General features: G+C 41.8%; 1 protein-coding gene across 1 annotated transcript; it reads left to right on the top strand.

The window, feature by feature from the left end:
• Positions 1–342: 342 nt before the first annotated feature.
• On the top strand, positions 343–21,369 carry LOC142965578 (transcriptional enhancer factor TEF-1-like). The gene is made up of 11 exons (XM_076106580.1): positions 343–547; positions 6,786–6,850; positions 8,768–8,830; positions 11,725–11,856; positions 12,001–12,050; positions 12,487–12,548; positions 13,402–13,529; positions 15,616–15,789; positions 19,136–19,276; positions 19,694–19,846; positions 21,256–21,369. Exons 1-11 carry the CDS (start codon positions 343–345, stop codon positions 21,367–21,369), a joined length of 1,287 nt encoding a protein of 428 aa, XP_075962695.1.
• Positions 21,370–26,720: the final 5,351 nt, after the last annotated feature.

Here is a 26,720-nt window from a genome sequence, read left to right as displayed (position 1 = left end):
ATTACAGCTAATGCAATACTTTCTCTTCTGTTTTATTTCTTCCTTTTAGGTTACCTGCTGTCTGGTGTTGGTTTTGGACCATCTTGCTGAGTCCACAGTCTACCAGCCACTTTTATTATTGTGTAGTTACCATTCTGGATTACCGTTGGCAAAGCAGCTAGCATTAGCATTCAGTATCCAGTTGTCCTCAGCCGGCCGTCCCCACGGGGAGTTAATTATTTCCATTAGTGTTAACGTCAGGTTGAGGTTACCATTAGGGTTTTTGATCCCGTCACCTACTCTGCGTCAAACCATTAGCATTAGCGCTGAGTACGCGTCGACGTGGCAACGGCAGCTGCCAGTATGGATCGCGGTAGCTGGAGCGGCAGCGAGAGTCCAGGGGACGACATGGAGAGACTGAGTGACTCAGGCGGGGATAAGACCATGGACGGGGACCCCGAGGGGGTCTGGAGCCCCGACATCGAGCAGAGCTTCCAGGAGGCTCTGGCCATCTACCCACCCTGTGGAAGGAGGAAGATTATACTGTCAGATGAAGGGAAGATGTATGGTGAGTAATGGGGGACGGAAAGACGGAGGAGGTGAACTGCCAGAAAATGATGAGAAATGGCCGAAGCCGAGATGGCCTCTTTAGATTTTTGGTTTAACCCAGCCAAAAGCAAAAATATCCAATTCAAATTAAATAAAACCATGGAATGCTTGGTATTTTTTCTTGATAAATTGCTTACACAATTACATTTTTTTTTCAGTTAAATAGATGTACTTTATGCATTTGATATATACCCCATATATTTTTCATACATAAGGAGCAAACTCTGGAATGAAGCTAAATTACATTACACATGGCGGAGGACACTTGTTTGTGTGTTCATCTAGTGATGCACCATATCAAGATATCTGTGGATTATTTTGATTGTTCGACACAAATTCACACGTTGTGCGTCGTGGTAGAATGTGACATCTTTGCGGCAGTGTTGTGAACACATCCAGCGATTGGGCACTGCTGCTAAAACTTTGGCTGTGGTGTGTCAGACCGTGAGAATTACTGGTTGCATGGATGTCTCATTGGGTCTCGAGTGTCGGGGACACAGGAAAGGAATGATGGAAGTGTAAAAGAGAGGAAACAGAGGCGCGCTAAAGGTGCATCATGTGTGCGCATGCACGTCTGAGAATGAGCGTGACGCTGAGTGTGTGTGTGTGTGTGTGTGTGTGTGTGAACTAATAGAGTGAAGAACAGATGGTCCTCTGGCTGCCACCAGCTGCGCCTCCCTCCCTCTCTCTTTCACTCTGTTGTTTCCCTCTCTCCCTCCCTCTGTATGCAGAGTGCACTTTAGTGATTTCTTCCTGACTCCGCTGGAGTTTTAGGCTTCTGAGTATTAAATTAAATCCCACATATTGCATGTCATTTTTGCCTCTGGACCCTGAGGGATTTAAACACACACTTCATGGCCAAAAAGTATGTTGAATCCTGAAGTTTTCGACCGTGTGTGAACTGTTCCCATTCGGCCACAGTAGTATGAGTGAGGTCACGCCGTCTGCCTGGTTCACAGTCTGTATTCCAGTTCCTCCCAAAGGTGTTCAATCGGGTTAAAGTGCGAGCCAAGTTATTCCACAACAAACTTGGAAAACCATCTCTTTGAAGCTGCACTAATAAAGCATCAATATAATAGGAAAAATCACTATGTGGAATGTGATAAGTGTCGGTGAAATCAGATGAAATCGTGCAGCTTTGCCTCGGGCCAGGCCGTATTGCCGGGCCGGAGGCACGGCAGAACCAGGACCAGGAATGCACCGAATAGCCTGTTAGACCCTGCTGCAGTAAAATGAGAAGTTTTCTGAAGGGATTCAGGAGCTCGGAAACACTAGCCCACGGGGGCCGCAAAAATCAACACGTTCGAACAAAGGGCACCGAAACAGGACATACAGTACACTCCATGACCCAAAGCGTGCAACAGTATGTTAGGGACACGGGTGTCCATATACTTTTGCCCCCCCAAAAAACTCCAAGCAAACATCCATGCTCCTTTGTGTTATTGATTCGCAACCGATCAAGCGGTCTCACTCTCTTCTCTGCCTCAGTTGCATGTTCGGCGCTGTTTGTTTACCTTGTTGACTTTGTGTCCAAGTTGTTGACACGTTTAACACTGAGGCGTAATTGAGTTTGACAGTGTCTGTTTTCTGAGGCAGAGCAGCGTTTGACATAGAAATCAGCATCTAGTTATGGCTCATGGTGCACACAGCGTGAGACAGGCTCACATTTGACTTTTGCCTTACATATTTTGCAAGGAAAAAAAGACAGTGTGCAAAAGCAACATGCTGAATGCACATAACCTTGAAGTTACTAAGTAAATTCAAAGAAAAATAAATAAAACATCTCCTTGAGCAAAACATTAATGGTGAAATGAGTGGCAGGTGAGTAATTCCTTCAGAAAAGAAAGCGTCAATATCTAATGGGTCGGGAACCTACGTGGGTCTAACCCCCTCCCCTCCACCCCATCCCCCCAATGGCTGCAGGAAAATGGACTGAAAAAGAAAAGAAGAAGGAAAATGTGCAAAAGTGCCGGGATGAACTTAGTGGGAGAGAGGCGTAGAGAAAAAAAAAAAAGATAAATGGATGTGTATAAAAGGGAGAGAGGATGAAAAGGTGAATAATAGCGCTTTTATCCTTGGCTAAGGTACGGCAGAGGTACAGTGTAATGGACAGTGGCTTTGTCCCCTACAGAAACATCGTATGGATCCACTGGATGGATATGAAAGTCATTTAATTGGTATTGAACCCTCTCTGTCTCCTAAGCTGTGGATCAGGCACATGTTCAAAATAGATGTATTAGCGAGGGCCACGACACACTGTGAATGGTAATGGGTGAGGCGGCGGCACAGACCACAGATATCTCCCAGACATCTTCACTACAGCCTTATTGGAATATTTGATTCAGTTTTGTCGTATTGTATACAACGCGCCTTTCAAGGAATTTAATTTCTTCTCACTCACATCCTTCATCAGGGCTGAAATGTGAAAAGGTTGCCTGAATACACAATTCAGCAAACACGCAATAACATTAGCATTTATTTCAGTGGTTTGGCAAGTTGTATCTACGATGCTAAATTTGAAATTCAGAGCAGTTATTTGGCAGCAAACAACTATTTGCTATGTAAAGAAAGCGGGGAGTCATGGCGTCACTTGCTAACGAGCTAATCACCGCCGCTGTGCACTGCTCTTATATGGCAGTTACTGCCGATAACGGCTTCCCGATGTTAGGATCAGGAACCTCTCGAAACTGTGGGAGAGCCGCACGTCTTCCAGCCGTGCCAAAAACTCAGCCGGATCAAATTATAATCAAAAGTATTTAATCTTACAGAAGCTAAAACAATTGCAAAGTTTACAAAATTACACTATTTACACCATCGATGGAAATATGATCCGCGGAAAAGAGTTCACACACGATCCAACCAGGAAGCTTGATACTTGCAGGATGCAATGCGATGAACTGAACGAATTCTTCCTTTGAATCTCCTTTCATAGTCCGTAAAAGTCATAAAATGTCTGTCTCAGTTACAATTGGCTTAAATCCAGCTGACTCCTCCTGGCTTCAGTCAGCTGACCGCCCTCGGGTGACCATTGGCGCTGGTCAGTCGCTCCTTCTGCGCATCCCTCCCGCTGTTAGGCCCCGGTTGGACTTCCTTCTCCGCTCATGGTGGTCCCTGAAATGCCTGTCTCAAAATCCCTGTCTGTCCCTTGGCTATTCTTCACAGTTTAATACATTCAATGATTTTCTTTTATGGCTCAACACTTCTTGTGACATTCCGAATACTTTGACATTTTACTATCCACCTCTAGGGGTGCTATAAATCCTACTAAAAAACACTTCTAAACCTAAATTCCTCACACCGACCCGCGGCTCTGTCACGAAAGCAGCGACTCCTGCCTCTCCCCCCCCTGTTAGCTGTTAGCACGGTTAGCTGCTAGCCGACTGCTCAGCTCTCGCCATATCGAGAGTCATGGAGGTAGTCCCTCAATCATAGCTTTGTTGTGAATTTCGACTGAGCACCTTTAAGTCTGGCATTCACTCGCCTGTCATCTCTGTTTTTGGTGTCCACCATCCCGAGCAAAACATCTGTCTCTAGCTAAATGGGCCGCTATGGTCACCAGCTAGTTGCTAACTTTCTGTCATAACCACTTTCTGCTGCTGCTGGAAACAGGGTTGATGAGATCAGATGAGACGGTAAAGTGTCTGCTGGATGTGTTAATCGGCACAAAAAAACAAAAAACACTAAATTGCTCTGTAGAGCTGAGGGGAAATCCAGAGCCACGTGAGAATTCTGTGTCACCTCAAGGACAAGGAAATGACCAACATATACAATGAAATCAAAAAATGTTGATATAATAAAAGAACAGTATTATACACTTTAAAAAAGTCATTATTAAAAGGAGTTTAAAATATTGTTCATCAGACGGATATAACAAGGCATCCAAAAATGAATCATTTGTAACTGCTGTTGACTGATCTGTGGCGTTAGTCGACATCAACACCTGTTGCACTCGGCAGGTGACGTCATCTGGCTGCAAATGAATGTCCAGGATTTAGTTATTGTTTAAAGGAACTGGCTGCTAGTTTGTTATAAATGGAAGGCTGGCTGTGTGGTTAGCAGGATCAATGATGGCTGGAGCCGTTGCGCCTGCACAAAAACGACGCAAAGAGTGCGGCCTCGTTGCTGAATGCTGTGTGATTGACAGGTGGTCTTTGGACGTGCACCACTGTACCAGATGGAGACATAGCGAATGGGGGTTGCCACTTAAAATCACTTAAATGGTCCCGCGGTGGGACTGCCTGGGGAAGCCCGGTTCTGGGCCAGAGTTCGGAGCCCTGTTGTCTGAAGTTCTCTGCTAACTCGGCTCGGGGAGAGATGGTAAATGCTTCTTTGGAAGACCAGGAAGGAGTCCCCAAAAGCCCCCACCCCCCCCCAAAAAAAATTAGGAATGTTCAGGATGCTGCAGAGTTTGATAAATTGCCTATTTGTTTCTCGCAGGTATTTCTGTGTTTTTAATTAGATTAGATGAAATAAATGGATATTTTTTGCTACATGGTTTTCAATTGCCTTATCTGACTTTATCTGGCTTTATTTCAATGGCTTTATCTGAATTTGGGAATTTCCCCCTCGGTAACTTCTCATGAGCTGTAGATTGAGTCACTTCTTCAGTTTTAAGATTACGTCTGCTTCCTGCTGCTGTTTTTTTGCTCTCAAATCTTAACTTCAATGGCCCAAAATCACAGAACTAGCATGTGAATTCTGTGGGGTGTTTTCAATAGCGTTGTATCCCTCCATATCTGCTCGCACACAGAGCGGCTTCAGCCCGGAGATAGAAACGAGGGGGGGGGGGGGTCGCTTCTGTTCGTCACGGTTAATGACCATCTGACTTTGGCCTTGAAGTCTTTTACTGGGAAAGTAGAGAGAGACACAGAGAGAGAGAGCGAGAGAGAGGGGAAGAGGGAGGGAGCAGAAGGGAAGCCCATTCACTACAAGAGGGACGGAGGGTGGGGGGCAGAAAGGGAGCAGCCAGAACGGATGGCTGGATGGACGGACCGTGTGTGTGTGTGTGTGTGTGTGTGTGTGTGTGTGTGTGTGTGTGTGTGTGTGTGTGTGTGTGTGTGTGAGAGTGTGGGTGTGTGGGTGTGTGTGTTCTGGAGAGTTTTTGAGAAAGAGGGAGGGCGAGGGATGTGTGCCGCAGGGTTAGTGAAGGATGATAATTCACCGTTAAGCCTCCTAGAAAGACCAGCTGGCCCCTCTGGAGTCAGATGTCAGCCTCAGCAGCCAGGGTCTGTGTGTGTGTGTGTGTATGTGTGTGTGTGTGTGTGTGTTTGTTTGTGTGCGTGTGTGTGTGTGCGCATGCTGTCGTCAGTCGCAGCTTTTGACTTGCTAGAAGGAAAACACCTGCATGGGGGAAGCTGTAGATGTTATCAGTCTTAAGCTCCCTATCTCAGTGAGAATTGGATTGGTCAGAACACACACACATGCACAAACACACGTGCACGCACGCCATCTGCTAGTTAGTTAGGGCTATTGTTGCGAGCCATTTGGGGAGTGTGTGTGGAGGGGTTTGGCTTTGTGCTGATCTTGACCATCAGTTGGCCAGCTGGCCTGACTTTGGTTTTCCACTCCTGGTCGCGACAGAAAACACACCGGGAGACAATCCAAACCAAGCCGCCGAGCGGGAAAACATGCTCCTTAGCAAATTAAATACGAAAATGAAAATTACGTAATTTCATAAAAAACTGTTTTGATTTTGAGGGTTGCAAGATGCTCCCTCGTCTGAACATATGCACACATGGGTATTCTGCTCCTTTTTCCTCTTCCACTCTGTGTCTCCCTGCCCCTCACTAATCTATGCTAGCCAGGTCATGCTGAGTCTGCTGTGCTCCCTATTGAATGGGTTGAATTATTCAGCATTGTGTGTTTGTGCACGTGTGCGCGCACACATAAGCATGGGTACAGCTGGCCCTCTGGTTCCTTTAATCAGGGGACGGCCGGTCCGCATGAATACCTGTATTGTTGGGGCATGTGTATTCAGGGCAGTGGTTGTGTGTGTGTGTGTGTGTGTGTGATTTTGTGCGCGTGAGCGCTCGGTGGAGGGCTCAAGTGTAAAACCGCACGTCGCCGGGTCAACGGAGCCAAATCAGGCGCTATGGGTTGTATGTCAGGGTCACATGACTTGAGAAGGAAAGATAGTTGAAATGGGGTTTGGAGTGCGTGTGAATATCTCACCGTCCTGTGTCTTTTTCTCCATTTAGGTCGGAATGAGCTGATAGCCAGATACATCAAGCTCCGAACAGGCAAGACGCGGACGAGGAAACAGGTAATAATGGGAGTGCGCGCCCGAAATCCAATCACGCCGTCTACGGCATGTATCACAGCATATCACATTATATACAGACGTAATGAGGGGAATGGTGCTAAAAGGCAGTGGTTGAAAAGAATGGCTGAAAGAGCTGAACAGTAGTCATCAGCGGTCGAGTTTGGGGAAAGGATGGAAGCAATTTAAAGCCGCACTTTGCCAGTTTTAATGGGTCCATTTTCTATATTAGGAGAAAGTGAGGAAAGGCAGTCTTGAATAATCACTTTGAAAAATAATATTTTACAGGATCTCTAAGGTTGTAATTTTGTTTTTTGAAGTGTTTAACAGGGTCACCGCTGTGCTTTACTGCTTGGTGCATCTTTAAGAAGAAACATTTAAGAATGTGTTGGGGGTTGTTTTGATGTTACCTGTTGTCATGTCGAATGTCTTCCAAAGTTTGCAAGAAATGTCCCTGTCTCGCTAACATTAACGGTTTTCAGCTGTTCCTTCTCACAGTATTTCAGATTTATTGCTGACACTGCAATCCAATGCTTACTGAAGCTTTCACTTGTGAGAGGCACCGCGGCGTTGTCCGCCACAGATGGCGCCTAAGCTACGAGTGCACTCCGTCTATGCTCAACAATGTTGCCGTGTTCTCCGAAACGCCAGAGGGCGTACAAAACAAACATATTCTGTGAAGACGTTTTAATCCAATCCCCTCAATGCAGAGGAAGAATTGTAATTAACTGTGCACTCATCTCATATTCATGGACTACTTTATCACCTTAGAGTAAAGTAAAATGTTATACCCTTTTAACAATTTAAATCAGCTGGCATTTTAATTAACTCAAATGTGGATTTCTAAAATCTCCTGCTTTTAAAGCATTAAAAAAATTACTTGTGACTATTTCAAGTTGATACTGATGCATTAATGTGTCCATCGCCATCACATGTGCTGCTGGGTAGCTTTTGAAATGAGAAGTCTAAGTTAAGTTTTGTCATCATTACATTACATCGTCATTTATTCGTAGATTATAGTTTGCATTATAACGTAACCAAAGCGGTCAAACAAATGAAGTGGAGATTTCCCTCTGCATTGTAGTGGAGTTGGAAGTATAAAGTAACAGAAAAGGGAAATCTTCAAGTGCTTAAACATTTTACTTAAGTAAGATACTTGAGTACATATACTTGTACTTTCCACAACTGGCTACACACATATCTCTCTATATTCTAAGATATTAGATATTAGATGCAAAGAAATCAAAATCACAATGATGTCTTTGTTCAAGTACAAGAAAAAAACCTTAATTTCATGCCACGTCAACAACCACATCAGCACAGAAAAAAAGCATACTACATTGCTGCCTGTGTACAGTCGATAAATTTGAAATGTAAATTTCAACACTTAATCAAGTGAAACTGATATACAGCAGAGGTCATTTAGAAATATAAGGGGGCTTTTGTGCTTTTCAATGCTGCTTTTTGTTAATGGAGGACTGTTTACCCGCTGATATGTACACATTAGTTTAGATTTCTTGACGGAACATAAAGGGGCACCCTCTGTATGTCGTGTAATCGTAGTATCTTAGTTCTTGGCCTGTGTTCCCAGGTGTCTTTTTGCTCTCTCAAAAGATGTGCATAGATGGGTCTATTCACTGTTGTCAGGGGAGTAGTGTGTGTGGTTATATGTGTGTGTTGTGTGTGCGCGCGTCCTCCCAGTGTGGCAGTAGTCCTTTCATAACCATGGCAACTCACTGTTTGGTCCTTCCTCCTCTCTTTTCTACCCTCCAACCCCCCCTTCCTTCCTTTTACCTTATTCTACTCTCCTCTCTTCCCCTTTCCTCTCCTCTCCTCTCCTCTACTGTTATCTTCTTTACTCCTCTCCACTCCTCCTTCTCTTTTCTTCTCCACTCCCCTCATATCCCCTCATCTCCTCAGGTATCCAGTCACATCCAGGTGTTAGCCAGGAGAAAATCCAGGGAGTTTCAATCCAAACTAAAGGTAAGGTACTTTCTTTGGAATAAATGCACTGTTGACCGCTATGGTTAAACAGAGAGAGAAAAGCGCCACCTACAGAGAGTTAAACTGCTTTAACAGAACCCCCAACAAACAAGAGATCACAGTATTTAACATCAAGTGATCTTTTGGAAAATGCAGTGCAAAAATAATGCAGCAAATAGCTCCATGACAATCTAAAACATTCTTGATTAAATAACAGACTTTTACCGTAAATAGTTTATAAAAAAATCGAGCTTTCCTGAAGCCTAAAGAGGCAATAGGACAAATTTTGCAATCTCACCACATGATGCATCAAAGCACTCTGAATGCAGTGTTTATCCCCTGCTTGTTAACTTTTCACTGTGGCTGGATGGATGGCTGTCACAGTAACACCAGTATCCTAGGTATCTAATTAAGCCTGTTAAGGTTGTCTCCTCCTCTTCTTCTTCTTCCTGTCTTTCTCTCACATCCACACATTCATTCATCCGTTCCTCTCCTCTTCACCCCCCCCCCCCCCCCCTCCTTACACTCCCTCCGCCCTCCTTTCAGTCTATTAATCTCCTGCCCTCCGCGGTCTCCTCCTCCCCTCTCTCTCCCTTTTCTTTTTTCTTCCACCACTGTTGGTTGTAATTAACTTCGTGTAAAGCAACAAAGGAGCGCTTGTTTTCCGAGAAGAGCAGACGGAACTCCAAATGGAAACACGGCGAGGGCTGAATTGATGTTTGCTGTCATAAAGTAAATGACAGCTGGTTGATTAAACGTGATAGGAGAAGTTATTTGAATAGACGTAGATCGAACATACTGACGAGTTATTGGTGATGCAGTGTATGCTGTTTTCTTCAGAATTATATCGGACACCAATGGGAAATGGCTACATTGGCAAGAGTGTAGCAGAGTGAATATGTATCATTATACACCATATTTATGTTATATATTTAAAACATAGCATGTTATTGTATCCAAAGATGTTATTGCATAACTGACACATTTGAAACTATATATAAAGTAGGGACCACAACCTTAATTAACCCAGCCATGTGTCTGAAGTATGTTAACATTTGGTCATGTTAATATTACATTATAGACATATCATTATGCATGCAGCTAATTCATATTTTCATTTTCAAAAAAACCTGCACAAGCTTATATTTTAGAATAGCTTGTTCCGTCCGAACAAAAGCCCAAGAGTCTTCACATTTTAAAAGGCTGAAACCAAAGACATATTTGGCTTTTATCTTTCTTTTCTTTTTTTGGTTAAAAGATGAGTCTGCCGGCATTCTATATGTTTCCTGTTGTCAGTAAATCCAATGAAATGCCCCAAAAAACAGCGATGAATTGATGCTACCAACAAGTGTTTTGTCTGTGCCATAAAGCGCCATCGTTGTCCAAAGAAAAAAATATGAAAAAACACATCGATGAGCCTCACTGTTGCACTGAGAGACGTGTTCCTTCATTACCATGAACACACACACAGACACCGTAGTTTCTTCTGTCGTGCTGCTCCAAACACTCACCAGAGCACCAAATTTGTATTTATCCGCACCTGAAAATAGTCCGAAACAAATGCGGTATTTACTCCTGTTTGAGTAACATTTGATTAAAAACTACAGTGACCAGTTGTTTTCGGAATTTACTGAGATTTTTCTTTTTTTAAAGGACACTTTGTTAGGAACAAATGGGCTTTTATTGGTAAATGACTTGCACGATTAATAGCTTTCCAAAAAAAAGTAAATAAATATTATATAGTATATATTATCAATGGATTGTCTTGCCACTATTGATCGTCAAAATGCTGTATAGTCTCTCTGGTTGTTTGAACATGATGTAAGAGCTTCTCCTGCTCTTGGATTCCCCATTAAAACCAGAACACATGGGCCGGTGGTTTCAAAGAAATGAGTTCAGGTCAAGGATGTTATCAAACCCATATGGCTCCTGGTATTTAATATGAAAATCCAGCATGATTCCCATCTCGGTGCCTCCTGTAATGTTATTACTTCCCCTAGGAGGAGAGATTTCTCTCAGTGCCAATTAACTTGAGTGAAGCTGCCAATTAGTGATTCTCCAGCTATTCCAGCGCCTCTAATTCCATTTCATTCAGCTGCTTTTTCTGCTCCGAGGATCGTGTCGCTTCAAGTTCAGACGTTACAAATGAACCCACATGTTCAGACTTACTGTAAAATCTTCTGTATGGATCCTTTTTTGTTTTTCTGCCCCCGAGGCGGCGCCCCCCCCGACCGGTGTGAAACTCGGCCGCACGCTTTGTGCTCATCGCTGTTGTTGCTATGACTTCCTCCCGGGGTCACAAACCGGAGCGCCACACCTACATAGACCCACATACACACACACACACACGGAGAAAAGGGTGTACTGCCTAAATCCTCTTCCTCATCGCCGAGAGATATTTTTAGGGTAAACAAGGGATTTAGACATAAAAAACATATGGTCCAACACTTATTGTTGTCAGATTTTTTTTGCTGATAATCAGAAAGGCGAAACAAGGTCAAAGTCTTTAATCCCATGTGAGCCAGTTGAGCCACTTCCAGCAGGAACCTCTTGACGTTTGAAAATGTTAAATACTGGATGCTGACGGCAGGACTTTTGTCCTGATGAAGATCGTCGTCAAAAGCTGCGTCACTTCCTGTTTAGTTTCCTGTTTACTTCCTCAAAAGCCCTGTACAATAGTTAGTGAAATACCCTCTGGCGTTTCTCCATTCAGGCCTTTGGTTTTCTTCAGGATTTTAAATTTCATTTCTCGAGAAAATTGAAATTGTTCGACCTAATTTTATATTAGCTTTCACTTTGGGTTTGGGTTGTGTAGGGCCAGGATGTAAAGTGTGTTCACGATGATGGTGATAATGTTTGTGTGTGTGTGTGTGTGTGTTTTGTTGCCGTGGCAGGACCAGAACGCCAAGGACAAGGCCCTGCAGAGCATCTCCTCCATGTCCTCGGCCCAGATCGTCTCGGCCACCGCCATACACAGCAAGCTCCTGCCCGGAATAGTACGAAGCAGCTTCCCCAGCACCGCACAGGTAACACACACACATACACACATGCACACTGTATTTATTCTCTCCAAATGGACATAGAAAACACAAGGACATGAATAATGATAGAACTATTTTTTTTGTGCAACCCGGTGGCTACATATGTGTGTTTGTGTGTGTATTCTTTAGCTGTGGCAGGGAATGATTCCTGGAGGACAGTCCAGCTCCACTACAGAAGAGTAAGTCACAGTCATATCTAACTTAAATATAATATTATAAATAAAACAATACATTTCTCCTTTATTAAGATTCTAAAAACCTGCCATCCTGCCGTTCTTGATATCTGACAGTGGTGTCTGTTCGCGGTAGCTAGTCGGGATCATTGTGCCTAAAGTTTAAACCCTCTTCGCTTCAGTGCCAGGTGCTGTTGCATGACCATGTGATGATGATGATGATGATAATGGTAGTAAATGGGGGCTGGTATGGCTTTGTACTGAACTCAGAGAAGCTCTTGACCTTTGTGCCCTGCTACTGTTCATAAAGGAGATGAGATGTATCTCTCTGTGTAGCGTAGGCACAATGTGACTGGCCCCACTGTGTCTCCTCTTCTTTCAGCATTCTTTTTCTAACGCTCTCCCATCCCATCTTGTCTGTGTGTCTCTCCGTTTCTCTCAGCATCAAGCCGTTCTCTCAACAAGCCTACCCGGTGCAGACAGCGGGGACCACCACCATCTCAGGTGAGAGAGAGCGCGGGACCAATTATTTGCTTTCTATGAACAGGCGATCCTCTTCTCTTGCTGCCATTTGGGCCACTAGCTCTCTACGGGGTGTTATTTTTCTTTTCTTGACTCTTGAGTGGGCACCCGGGTCTCCAAGCGCGCCCCCGGGCTTCATCTTGTGAAGAGGGCAACAGAGGAGTGGTTTCAATCTGACTTTTTTCAGAAAATAACCTTATTTCTTACAGTTTCTAATCTAAAACCATTAAAGTTGGACTTAAATGAACATACATTTTGCTAAGAAATATATATCGTCGATTTATTTGATTAATTACCAAAAACAAAAAAAGTTTTTATTTATTTATTTAGGGCCCCCTACCTCAGTGTGAATTTTAAGCTTTGACTGGCAATGTAGGTACAGTAGGTATTTGCTGTCACTTGATTGGTGGGCGGGATCCCAAAAATTGCTTATAATTTCACTTCACTTCCATCACACACACAGGCAGTTAACCAGCACTGGGAGGGACGCTGCTTAATCCCCATCTGTGATTGAGCACTTTGGTATATACCTACGTCACCCAAAGACTCAAGTAACGACATGGCGAGAGGCTTTTTGTCAATGGAGTTTTGAGTCTGCACCCAAGAGAATTCACCGAGTCTCTCAATGTATCGTCGTTACATCTACTTTTGTTAACTGCCTCTCAGTGCTGCACCCTCACCTCAGCCAGGCTTTTGTCTGCGAGACTCCAGTGATGGCATACATTTTACATGAGTGTAGCAAAGAACAATGCTAGCATTACTGCTAACCCTGCAAAATAGCATGACTGTACACGATGGCGATGTTGTAGTGACACTGTGTGTGTGTGTTGTCTAGCCTACGAGCCTCCCACTGCAGCCCAAACGCACAGAGAGCCGGCGTGGCAGGGTCGCTCCATCGGCACCACCAAACTACGACTGGTAGAGTTTTCATCTTTTCTGGAGACACAGAGGGACCAGGAGGCAGTGAGTCTGACACACACACACAAACACACACACACACACACACATACACAGAGCACCAGTCCACAATAAGCACTCCCTATTGTCCCATAAACAGAGATGACAGATAACCCCACAGCAGAGAACAGCGTTAAAGCCCTTTGTGTGTATCCTGGTATGAATAACCTTTGTAAAGCTCTATCTCTCGCGTCGGCTCAGTCTATCTGTCATCCTGCCACACTCTGGACTCGCCGTCATTTTTCCACCTTGGGCTCACAGCCGACATTCATCTTGTCGCAACTGTTTGGACAGTTAAAAACCTCGAGCTGCTCCACGTTGACTTTTAAAATAGACTCTTGTTGTCAAAGGGTGTCACGCATCATTTACACAGTAATGTAATGGTGGCGCCTTTGCAGTGATATGTGTAATTTAGCTAAAATGGTAGGCAAAGGCAAAGACGACTGCAGTTGCAAGCAGGATCATTGTAAAAAAGGGAAATTCTGAATTCTTTTAGTTAAGGCTGAACGATTTGAGACAAATATCGAATCATAATTTCAAGTCATCAAATCTGTCTTTTTACATAAAACATCTGGTAAAATAAAGAAGTAACTTTGTCCTCAGATTCAGCAACCCATTATAACAATAGTGTTTCATTTGACCTTCTTGTACATTGGTAATAATGTATGTTATAATTCAAAGTGTGGCTTTTGCAATTTGAAAACTGCACTCTTTCAAACGGCAATTCTCGACATGACAATATTAAATCAATCAGCCTAAACATGGGTCTAGTTTAGTAGTTTCGGCCACAGTTACAATAACAACTTACTCCACAAGTTAAAGATGCTTTGTGGAGTTTACTTGTTAACAAACAGTTGTTGTTCACATTCAGTGTTTCTGACATCGTGTGTATTCTTGAGGCCTTAAAAATGCGTTGAACATCATTATAAAACATTTTGGATGTTTATATTATTACATTTTTGATGTGTATTGCTCACATCAATGTTTGCTAGGGAGCAGTTTTCTTCCTCTCCGCCTTCGTTGGTGCATCGCTACCTTCTTCTATTAGAAAACCACAGGCAGTAATCTGTATCCATCTCTGCTAGTAGAGCTCGAGTTACAAACAAAACCGGGGTTATAAAAAACACTGCTCCATACTGCCGCTAGTGGTCAAAACCGTCATGGGACACCTTTAACTTCTGAGATGTGGGGACACAACAATGTTACATCACGACCTCTGTACTCTCGTAACCACTCATGTTTCGTGCCCTGTTGGATTCTTGTCCGAAAGACCAAAAAAATCAGTTTACAGTTGTTTTGTCTCTGTGGACCAAACGGAATTATTTTGTCATTGCTCTCACACAAAATGCATCCAATGACCACATTTTCCAAAATCCATCCACTCTTTATATTCACACTCCAATGCGTACAAAACACTAAATATTTGCAATATCAAACGATAACCCACTGTTTTCAAAACCATCAAATACACATTGAAACCAGAATGAGGGCAAATTCCGTGCATTTCTGCAGCAACCATATTGAAATGTCCGGAAAATCTTAGCAGAATTTTTACAAAAAAACTGATGATAATCGTTCCAAACACAGTTCCAATTTCAGCTTCAAGCTTTAGTCTCCCTACCAAACAGACAAGAGGGGACAATAAGGTGAAAAGGGTGTTATTCTTTTTCTATAATGAAATACGGATTTAAAGAGACTCAGTGAGAATTGTTATGGTCGAATGAGCCTCTTCATTCTGAGATACCTAGGAAGCGTCTTGGTGGTTTGAGTGAGTTTTGGAGGGGGAATTGAACTGTTTGGCCAACGTGCATGTTGGTAATGCAGACTGTACGAGCATTTTTGAAGAAAGTGGCCTCAGTATTGATCAATGCTTGTTAGCAAAATGTAGGACGGACAAAACTAAAGAATTACCAAATAAACTAGAATACTAAAGAACTAAAGACCCTGTTGTAAAAAAAAAAAAGGATTTTCCTTTAATCTGTTTATCCATCTGTCTTATTTTGTTGTTGTTGATCAGCTGTTTTCTACCCGTCATCACTTTCTCTACCTCCGTCCTTAAGCCTAATTCAAAGTTTCCCCCTTCATCCTTCAGTACAACAAACACCTGTTCGTGAACATCAGCCAGAGCAGCCTGAGCTACAGCGACCCGATGCTGGAGTGCGTGGACATCAGGCAGATCTACGACAAGTTCCCCGAGAAGAAGGGCGGCCTCAAGGAGCTGTTCGCCAAGGGCCCGCAAAACGCTTTCTACCTGATCAAGTTCTGGGTGAGCAGACAAACACTGACCTGTTGATTGTTTGTTTTCTTTAAAAAAAAAAAAATTTCAAGGATCATTTACTGTCATTATGCAACACGGGGATGCACAACGGAATTCAGTCGTAGCCCAACAAACACTTGATAAACAAAACAAAAACAGTAGTGCATTTTTGTTTTTAAATTTGCATCATAAGTAATGTAAACAGCAGCAACAAAAACAATTGTCTGGACAGATAATATGGCCGACATCTTCACAAAAACAATTCAACATGAGGAAATAAATGGTTAAACTGATGTTGACTGACTGATGTTTGAGCACCAAGCATCATGATGTAATCACAGAGTACAGCTCCTCTCATCCTGCTAGTCCTGCTCTCTGTCATGCTGTCCTGTGGTACGCCCGTCAAGTGCAGCTTCATCCGGGATGAGCGATGGAGCCAGGTCTGAAGATGTGGGCTCAACAGTCACCGGCCTCCCACTGCTTTCATCCATCTTACTTTCCTGCGACCGGACATCAGACAGCCAGCAGTAGGCTGGGTAGTGAAGTAGCCTGAGGTCCTAGCTGGGTTAGTTTAGCTTCCATCTTGGCTCTCCTTCCTGGGCCAGTTTGGTGGCGTTTGGTCTGGCTGGTTGGTCGGCCAGCCGTGGAGAGGTGATCGTCTCAAAGTCCGCTGCACTTTATCCCCACGCTTCCTTTTCAGATGTTGACGAATGTATTCTTTCATATGCCATTAGTGATACACAGGAGAGAAAGAAAAACACGAAAAAAATACAGGCCGCAAATAAAGACACAATGTAGCGAAATTCATGGGGAGCTACATGGCAGCATGTACATACACAATGTACATTTCATTTTGTTTCCTCTTTAAATACCAGCTTCACATCCATCCGAAATAATTTAGCCCTCACAAATTGGACAATTGTTTTTCTTAATTTTGTTTTTGAAATGTCCCGTACCCCACTTTTCCTGTATTTTTCCATCCAGTGCCATGTCTTTGTCTCTACTACTCTCTGTGTGTGTGTGTGTGTGTGTGTGTGTGTGTGTGTGTGTGTGTGTGTGTGTGTGTGTGTGTGTGTGTGTGTGTGTGTGTGTGTGTGTGCGTGCGTGCGCGCTCTTTCTTTCCACCTGGGATATGGAGGTGGTGGGTTGATGAAAGCACAGTCGCTTTGTTTGAACACCTGCTCACCTTCTGACTCACTGGTTGCTCTGTCTCCACCTGAGTGTGTGTGTGTGTTTCACTTCACTGTTGTTTCGCAGAGCTGCAGTACACCAAAGGACTTTCAAAAATCCCGGCAACGGAACACATCACATATTTAGATAGATTCTTTGCCACCAGAGTAATGCTGACGCTCAAGTGATTTTCCATCGGACTTGTGATGGACTCAAACTAATCGGATCGTCTCAAAAGAGCCTCAGGCTAATTTCAGACCAGGTCTCTTATTATGATCTTCCAAATTGGTCCGGGACTTGTACCCCCAAGAGAACTGTTTTCTACGCCTGTCAAACTTTCTGATTTTGCTCAGCGCATATGCAGTTTACCATAATAACGCTGGTGTTCCACAGTAATCTTTGAAACAACAGGTCCCTGATGCTTCTCATTTCCAACTGCCGATGGTCAATTTGCCGAATGAAATGACAGCCGCCACGAGCAGATTTTATTAGCAGTAGCCAACTAGCTCATTGAGCTAACGTTGGCTCCACGAGTTGGTTGAAAACAGCATCACTGGCTGACTTTTTCACGTTTAAAACAAGAGCCCTGCTCTTAAATTGAAAGTTGATGGCTACATTCATGATATGGTGGTAAAACACTGAGGCCCAAGCTGCATGTTTTGGAAAGCCTAAAAAAATAGAAGATACAACCTTCTAAAAGAGACATCACCAACCGTTTGAAGCGCAGCATCGCTTTAGTGTGTTGAGAAAACCAAAGGTTGCCGAGCCTGGTTACGGTTGCCAAGCTATGATTGGACGTTCCCTGTCGAAGGACGGGGGGGGGGGTTTGAATGGACAGGTTGATTATCAGAACGCTGGACTGGGTGAATTGAATGTAGCTGTGAGGTTGTTGACAGTAGAATCGTGCAGGGGACAGAAGCCGGTGAAGAGGGTTCAGTATACAATACATGTAGAAGAGGTGAGATGTGCTTGTAGCATGACAACAAACAAAAGAGAGAGAGAGTGTGTGTGTGTGTGTGTTATGTAGAGAGCCTTCTCTCTGAATTGAATTAAAAAGCTCTCTGATCTACCACAATGGAGCATGTTTCTGATAATCTGCCGCTTTAATAGAGCACAGTTTGGTGTGTGTGTGTGTGTGTGTGTGTGTGTGTGTGTGTGTGTGTGTGTGTGTGTGTGTGTGTGTGAATGAATGTACACGTACTTAGCACCCAGTGCGTGAGTGTGCGCGTTCGTTCTTCCCGACACACGGCGCTCCTTGGAGAACTCATTACAAACAGTACAAACCCTCTTCCTGTTCTCTCAGCCTGTAATCCAGCTGCAGCATGGTCAGCGCTGCTCTGATAAAACAACTTCAATGAGAAAAAATATATATTGTTTTGTATCGCGTGTTGTATCTTCCTGTATTTTTTTAAAAAGTAGATTAGTACACGCTATCTGCAAAAGTCACATTAAGCATAAACAAAGCCACTAGAGATTTCAGCAAAATCAGCATTTTTGTCCAGTCTCTGAGAATTTAGGCTCCTCCCCCAAAACAATGATTGGAACAGAATTGTATCGGCGCTGCTCACAGCAATAGGTTTAACCCTTTTAAACTTGGCAGCCCACTAGGAGGTCAGTCCGTTTATTGTGAATTTTAGACTCATTTTGAATGAGGAAAAACTTCCCCTGAAAAAAACACGTTTAATTTGGAATACAAAAAGGAGAGCAACAGAGGATAGACAGACATTGTAGATGCTGTGTGATCAAAGCACACGGAGAAAATGAACTGGCAATATTTCCCAGGATCAGTACCCCAGTTTTGATAATCCACAGACCTTTCTTTTGAAAGGGTTCCATATTTCTCTGTGTGGAAAATAATTCCATAACTTCATTGGATTTTTTTGGCCAGGGCAGAAATCTCAAAGGCTGATGTCTCCAAAACCTGGACGAATAAAATCAAGACTACATGCATATCTGACCAGCAGACCATTCTGCACTCCGGTCAGTCGTTCAGATGCTACAGTCATGTGCAGCGTGAACGTGTCATGGCTCAGCGGCCAGCAGAGGGCGCCGTTGGCTAACCTTTGTGGCAGAAAGTGGACCGTTCTTCTTTTCATGTTTGCTCTTCATGTTCTGGGAAGTGAAGACATTTTTGTACCGTCATTAATGATTTTTTTGTTGTTGTTTTTTCTTCTGCGGTTGCCAGGCCGACCTGAGTTACAATGTGCAGGACGACCCGGCTGCCTTCTATGGCGTCAGCAGCCAATACGAGAGCTCGGAGAACATGACCATCACCTGCTCCACCAAGGTCTGCTCCTTCGGCAAGCAGGTGGTCGAGAAGGTGGAGGTGAGGACGCTTTGTTGACCATAGACCAGGATCATAAATGTGTGATGTGCTGCCCTTTATCACTGGAATCCAAATATAGTTTTATTATATAATATATTTATTATTATTGTTTTATTGAGGGAATAAACCTGAAGCCAATTCCTCAGAGCTTTAAGATTTGCTCTTCTGAACTGGCTCACTGGCTTTAAACAGTATTTTTAAATAAAATCAAACTCAGGTATACACTTCAGAAACCAAGAAATCAGAAACACTCAAAAGTCAAACCTTAACAACAAATATTTAAAAAATAAAGACTTTAGGGTCCGTCAGACTAATTGACGCATAATAAACGTATATTTTGGCATTCAGGTCTTTCAGGAAGCAGATGCTTGAATAATACTCTCTCTCTCTCTCTCTCTCTCTCTCTCTCTCTCTCAGACGGAGTACGCGAGGTTTGAAAACGGCCGCTTCGTCTACAGAATCAGTCGCTCTCCGATGTGTGAATACATGATCAACTTCATCCACAAGCTCAAGCACCTGCCGGAGAAATACATGATGAACAGTGTGCTGGAGAACTTCACTATACTGCTGGTGAGGGCAGTCAATGTGTCTGTTTGTGTGTGTGTGTGTGGGGGGGGGGGGGGGGGGGTGTTATAGTATGAATAAATCAATGTCTGCTTTTTGTATGTGTGTATGTTCTGGAAGCCCCTTAGAGGCAAGTGAGAAAAAACGAAAAACAATCCTATTTCTAAGTCTCAACTGAATCTTCTTTAATTGTTGTTAAAAATGATTGTCTCTAAAAGTCATTATTATTATTTTTTGTCAGGATCATTCTCTCAGCATTTGTTGTTGTAATATTTATGTTTTAAATAGGATTGAAAGCATTCATGTTTTCTTCCAGGTGAGTTAGAATTTGTCCATGCACTCTAAACCAGAGACTCTGATCCTTTTGTGACTTAAGGCCTCTTTCGGTTCTTAAAAAAGGACCACCTTTCCAAAATAAATGAGAAAATAACACACCGCAAAACAAAAAAAGGTGAAAAAATATACTCGGATGTTTGGCGCGGCGTGATTTGCGTCAATCGCCAAAACGATTAGTTGGCTGGATGGACGGACCGTGTGTGTGTGTGTGTGTGTGTGTACCTTGCGGAGAGAAATACTAAACATTAATTCAGACTTTTTACAAATCGGCATCACTGTTATTTCGGAGTCCCTTTTTGTCGGTTTATTGCCGTTAAATCACAGCCAAATCAGTTTATTTTGTGTTCATACAGCTGTAGTAAACAGCGACGTGTGGCTTGCTAGACACAGTGAATACACTTCGATAACATTCACGGAGCTCCTCTGGACAATGTTATGAACCAGACATGACGGCGTTTAGTTTCCTGGGATATCTGTGACTTCCACAACACGTACTAAGCAGAAATACAGGTTATTTTTTCCACGGTTGATGGCGGACAGTTGAACGGCTTCCAGGGCGGCACGAATTAACTTTTGGTGTGAACACGGCATTAGTATGTTATACCACTGTCAGCTGATTTGTCATAATTGGCAGGGTGATATTCAAACATAACTAGTCTTTGCAACTATGCTTCGTTTATTTGAACTATGTTGTTTATTTATGTGAATTCTTGAGCAAAAGTGACTTGCAAAACCGCAAAAATATATTTTTATAATTCGATTAAACTATTTGGCACTACCTCCCCAGCACACTAGATTATTTAAATTTCTGTCATGTCTTTCTATTAAATAGAAATGTATTGTAACTGGTAGTAATATGGTAGCCTCTTGTGGCTGAAATAAGTATGACAACAACAAACACACCATCCTGACAAAAAAACAAAAACCCTTTTTCTCACTTGGCTCTCGGGGCTTCTGTAGAATCTTGATACATTTTCAACACCTAACTTTTAAAAATGATTTCTTTCCTGTGTGTGTGTGTGTGTGTGTGTGTGTGTGTGTGTGTGTGTGTGTGTGTGTGTGTGTGTGTGTGTGTGTAGGTTGTCAGCAACAGAGACACTCAGGAGACCTTGCTCTGTATGGCGTGTGTGTTTGAGGTGTCCAACAATGAGCACGGAGCTCAGCACCACATCTATCGACTCGTCAAGGAATAACACTTGTACACACACACACACACACATATATGGCCTTTTTGCTTGATGATTAACGGTGACATTGGAGGTAAAATGTCAAAAAAACTGAATACTACTTAAGTGTCTTTCAGCCAAACAACTCCACTTGGTGAGGAAGAAAACGGCTGCATTTTCACTGCTGCTCACGAAACCCCACAACAAGATTGGGATCATTTCTTTATTTAACATCAGACATGATGCAGAATTCTCCTCAACCAGAGAATTTCCACTCATAAATCATAACGCCAATCGGATTAGCAGATACTTATTAGCTGTAAAAAGCACAGTGAAGCACACCGGAATCAACCTGTGTGGTTTTCCCCCCAAAAAACATTGTGACTCTGATATCACCTGGAGATATCATGTGTCCTGCTAATTGGTTTATTCCCCTCTTTTTCCCAATAAATACTTTTCTGTACTGTAGATGGCAATGAAATTGATACTTCTGTCACGTGTATTTGGGAAAGTCAACCCAGGGACGGAAAAAACAAAAGAATCTTACAATTGTCGCCTGTGACAAAGGTGTGTGTGTGTGTGTTATCTGCCGAGATACTGACGGACACTGAAGGTCAGACCCTGTGTATCATCAATAACCAGAGATGGAAATGACACTACTGCGTTATCATATTGTACGGTATAGAGGAGTTTTGTACAGATAAAATGCAAATTGTGTGAGCTGCATTGTTGCACAAAAAAAGAGGTTTGTCCCCAAAGAAAGGAAATCAGATTTTTACCTTTTTGTATGTTTTCTTTAAAAAAACAACAAACAAACAAAAAACAATAGTGTCAAAACTTTGGGAAATTGTTTATTGATAAAAGCATATAGACTATATTTTAACCAGGAACACTATCTAAAATTTATGTTGATAAGAAAGTATAAGTGAAATTGAACAATTCAGGTACCATTTTGTGCAACTAATGATTCTTCATCAAGATTGAATAAATAAATACATGCGTTAAAGCTATAATCCTTAAGAGTGCAGGCCCGGCGGTTTTGACCTTAGTGACAGTTGCTTTACGCTTCCTGTCAGCGCTTCACAATAAAAGCCCCTCCATTTTGTCTGTTGAAAGCTTTTAATATGAAGCAGCAGCAGTAGGAAATGTTAGGTTAGCATTAGCAGTAACTTAATACGGCTGTAGGAGGGTGAACATTAAATATTGGGGCCGTATGTCAATGAGATAAAATTACAAACAGTAATTACAAACATACATGTGTCCTGTGAGGCAATTTGAAACCAGCCCAGGAATGGCGGACCTCGCCATTAACAATAAAAACTACCATATCGAGAGGTAATTGCAGAAGTATAATACTTTGATTGGCTATTGCTGAAAAAATGCTGACCAGAAAATGTTACCAAAAAATCCATAAACAACGGTTTGATATCATGAAAATCTTAAGGATTATAACTTTAAATAATAAATGTATTGTGGTCCGTCCATTGGGAAGCACTGTGAATCTTTAAAACTATACAACAACGTCACTCATTGTGTACAAGGGAAGGAAACGTGTCAAACTGTTAAAACAAACCTATGATTTCTTCTGATCAGGTTTCTCTCTGCAAATTAAACCTTCGCTTAGTTCAATATTCTTGCACCAGCTAACTTGAGCTTCAGCATGCCCATACTGACAAATGTGTTCCAAGTCTGAAATATTATTACGTCCATATTTACATTGAGGTTCCATCTTACGGCTGCATTTACACGTATTTGCATTTGTGGTTCTACGTGTATGTGTGACAGATTGATGTCTAAACGGCTTGCACACTATTTATTGTTCTGGTGCCTCATTCATAAAATGCAACCTAGACTTGTTACGACTAGAGAAGACCAATTCTGTTTGGTGTATCTTCACATAGCTGCTGAAAAAAGAATTGAAAAAAAGAATCTGAAGAACAATGTAGCGACTGTCTTCAACAATGAAGAATACAGTATGCTGGTTCACGCGGTGTGAAATCTCACAGCGATGTGTTATTCTGTCACACCAGCTATACGGATATGTAGTGTCCAGAATACCCAGTAATTTAGTTTTTGTTTAGGGAAACTTTTACCATTTTACCAAACATTAAATGAGCCATCTTTAGTCAGAACTAGAGGTATTTGCTCATAACGATTACTCATGCCTGACTCGGATCTGACTGTTGTGGAACGACCATCTGTGCTGAAATTTTTTTCGAGTTTTTGACTATTTGTTTGAAGACTCGTGTGGGTGTCTGTAACTCTGAGACACCTCAGGTGTCCAACAAAAAACGCAATCCTTTCAACACACCGGTGAGTCATTCTGCCGGGAAAACCCCTTTCAAAATGGCCCTGGCTTCAACTTTCCCCGAGTTTTATCTCACACTACAGTGATCAGTTGTTTTGCAGGCGGACTGCTAGACCTTCACAGCACCGAACTAACAAGTAACATGTACACGATAACCTAACGCGCAGCCTTAAAGGGGCTGATTTTGCAATAATGACCCTTGTCTGGACATTATCTGCCACCTGCTTACCAAAGACAGTCATCATGTGACACGAAAGGAAAATGGATTTATTACAAGCTAGAGTAAATTACAAGCTTCTGCCAAAAAAGGACTATCAGCCTCCAAACATCTGTAGCTCATGCTGCACTGTAAAACTGTACAGATGTAAGTAACACATACAACAAAATAAACAAAAACTAATGGAAGTAGGGTTACAGAACCTTTTGTGTTGTTTTTTTTACCTGGTTTAGAAAATTGTGCATTAACATATTTTGGTTTTTAAAGTTTTTTAATTTGAACACCTTACCATCATGGTTGGAAGGCTGGAGATATTCTTATACAGAAGAATGCCACGGGAAACCCCAAATGTCTGTTAAACTTAACAAGAACTCAACTTTAGGGCTTTACTGTTAAATGTCCACTCATACTAGAGAATGTGTGAGAAAGTCACACAAAACGCAAATGTATACATGTTGCCTAAAGGTTATTGAAAAGGTTTCAAAGTTCGGTGAGCTGCTGAGTTTCCGAGTCATCGTCGTCCGTGTTGTTAATGTCGTCTCGTATGTGCAAGGTGGATATTTATCTTCTTTTCAGAACCACACGATGCACAGAAGTCCTGTCTGTAATCTATTCCGAAATGGCCTTGACTCTTTTCACTCTGGTGCATTTTGCAGCACATCTGTATCTGCGCTGAGGGTTTTTGATAAGGTGCTTTATATAAAGGTGACAATACCGTTTATTACAGATGTTGTGTATATCTTTGATATTCTAATGTTTATCCTATTTTGCGAAGAAGAGAGAACATTTAGGGAAATCTAAAAGCTAGTAATGGTTGTCTATTGGTACTGCACAGGGTCTGATCTTTGCTTTGTAACTTTTTTCCCCTCATGGCTAAAAGTATGTTAGATATTTTCTAGCTTTGTAGAGACTTTGTACGCATATGCTATTCAGTTTAAATAAATGGTCAGTTCCAAACTGTGATCTGGGTTTTTGTCTTTACTCATCAGTCCACATTAACTGTAACTTCCATAGTCTGAACTCTGAGTCCACTGAAAACAAAGGAAACATTTTAAATTCACCTCTGAAAGGCCGTTTGATTATTTTATCAAACCATTTCTCATGGTACACTATACATACACACATATACAGTATATATGGCAATAGAGGAGGTAAATAAAAATGATTCTTTGTTTGTTTTCTGTGGATGTTTTTATGGGAATGTGGATCTTTCAGATCAATTTGAGGAGTGCCCATAATTTGCAAAAAAGTAATTGTATAATAAGTGTTGGGGATTCGAGCCCTGAGTTGCTGATTTAAAGATGATTATTGACCACTACAGGGTTCCGGTCAGAGAACACGCAGACATCTGTTTGATCCATACGTTTCTGTATTCAGTCTTATAGTTTGTTGACAGATTTACAGATGATGAATGAGTTTGAACAATAGATGACCGATGAATGACCGAGTTTCTGAAATAAACACAGAAAACGAATTATAGAACTGAAATACTAGCAATAGTAAACTATTAAAGCAAACACATACATTCACAGAATACAGGCTTGCTAGCCAGGTTAGCCACTTAGCTCAACTTTGGGCTATTATCTCGACGGCTAATTACATTACAAACACTGACAGTAAATGCACTTAAAACATTAAGTACAACAACAAAAACGGAACAGTTACGCCACATATCTTCAGTTACACTTCTATCACTTACATCGTCAACGACTCGATCTGATACGACCGTTGGTTCTACGTAAGATCTACCGTTAGCGCAACCGGAAGCGGAAACAGTCCGCAACGTCCAATACAATTTCAGAATAAAAGCTCCGTAACTTTATTGTCTTTGTCTGTGAAGAATTCACAACAATAAGTATATTGAGAATAATGAGTATATTACATCAAAAGAGGCATAACAACACCATAGTATAGTAGGTCTAATAAAGTTATGAAAAATATATAGTTTTGTGTATCCAAAAAAGTCATAGTATGGTGTGTCAGGAGTCATAAAAAATGGCATAGTATGTTGAAAAAAATCATAAAAAAGACAGTATTGTAAGTCAAAAAAGTAAAAGAAAAGTAATATCAAAAAAATCATAAGAAAGTCATAGTACAGTATGCCGAAAAAAGTTATTAAAAAGTCATAGTATAGTACCTTAAAAGAAGTTATTAAAAAATCCATTGTACAGATATTAACATTATAATGGTATTAGTCCGATACTGATCCAAATAGCTGGATCGGGTATAGGTGAAGATGAGGTAATCTGGTATTGGATACCATGACTTTAATAAAAAAACAATTCTGTAAATGTATATATATATTTGTATTTATTTGTTATATTTAGTTTTCTACTAATTTAAGAAAGCAATGTTTAAGTTAAGCCCGATATTGCCTTACTCATACAAGAATGATCCTATTCTCTTCCACACTGTGAGGCATACTGTTTATTAATTAAACACTGGTTTCAGAACAGTACTCAGTATCGTTTGCATTAAAAAAGAAGAAGCCATAAAAACCTTGAAATATACGTTGGAAGTCATGAAGTCATATACTTTTTGAAAAAGTACAAAAAAGTCATGATAACAATGATCAGAGCACCATTTTAATGAATTTTACTTTTTTTAAATTTAGAAGAGAAGACCCTGGACTCATGACCCCTCTGAGTACATTTACCCCCATGAGTACATTCATACAGGAGAAGAATGCAACAAAGATATGGATGAATTGAGAAACGCTGACATCCTCAGTTTTGGTTTGGATCTCTGCACTCATCTGGAGAGAAAAGAAGAGAAGGAACAGCATCAGAATTTGCTTCATATTCATTTCACATGCATATGTATCTGCAACTACTAAAGCAACCTCTACAACAA

This window comes from Anarhichas minor, unplaced genomic scaffold (genome assembly GCF_050575085.1).
Source record: "Anarhichas minor isolate MPS153535 unplaced genomic scaffold, ASM5057508v1 ptg000034l, whole genome shotgun sequence".
In the NCBI taxonomy this organism is placed as follows: Eukaryota; Metazoa; Chordata; class Actinopteri; order Perciformes; family Anarhichadidae; genus Anarhichas; species Anarhichas minor.
Note: the sequence above shows the minus strand (reverse complement) of the source record. Positions and strands in the feature narration are given on the sequence as shown.

Excerpts from the sequence above, each read along its gene's own strand:
- LOC142965578 (XM_076106580.1), top strand. The coding sequence starts at position 343 with ATGGATCGCGGTAGCTGGAGCGGCAGCGAGAGTCCAGGGGACGACATG. Across the intron at positions 6,851-8,767 it reads AGACGCGGACGAGGAAACAG|GTATCCAGTCACATCCAGGT; the intron begins GTAATAATGGGA and ends TCATCTCCTCAG. Across the intron at positions 8,831-11,724 it reads AGTTTCAATCCAAACTAAAG|GACCAGAACGCCAAGGACAA; the intron begins GTAAGGTACTTT and ends TTGCCGTGGCAG.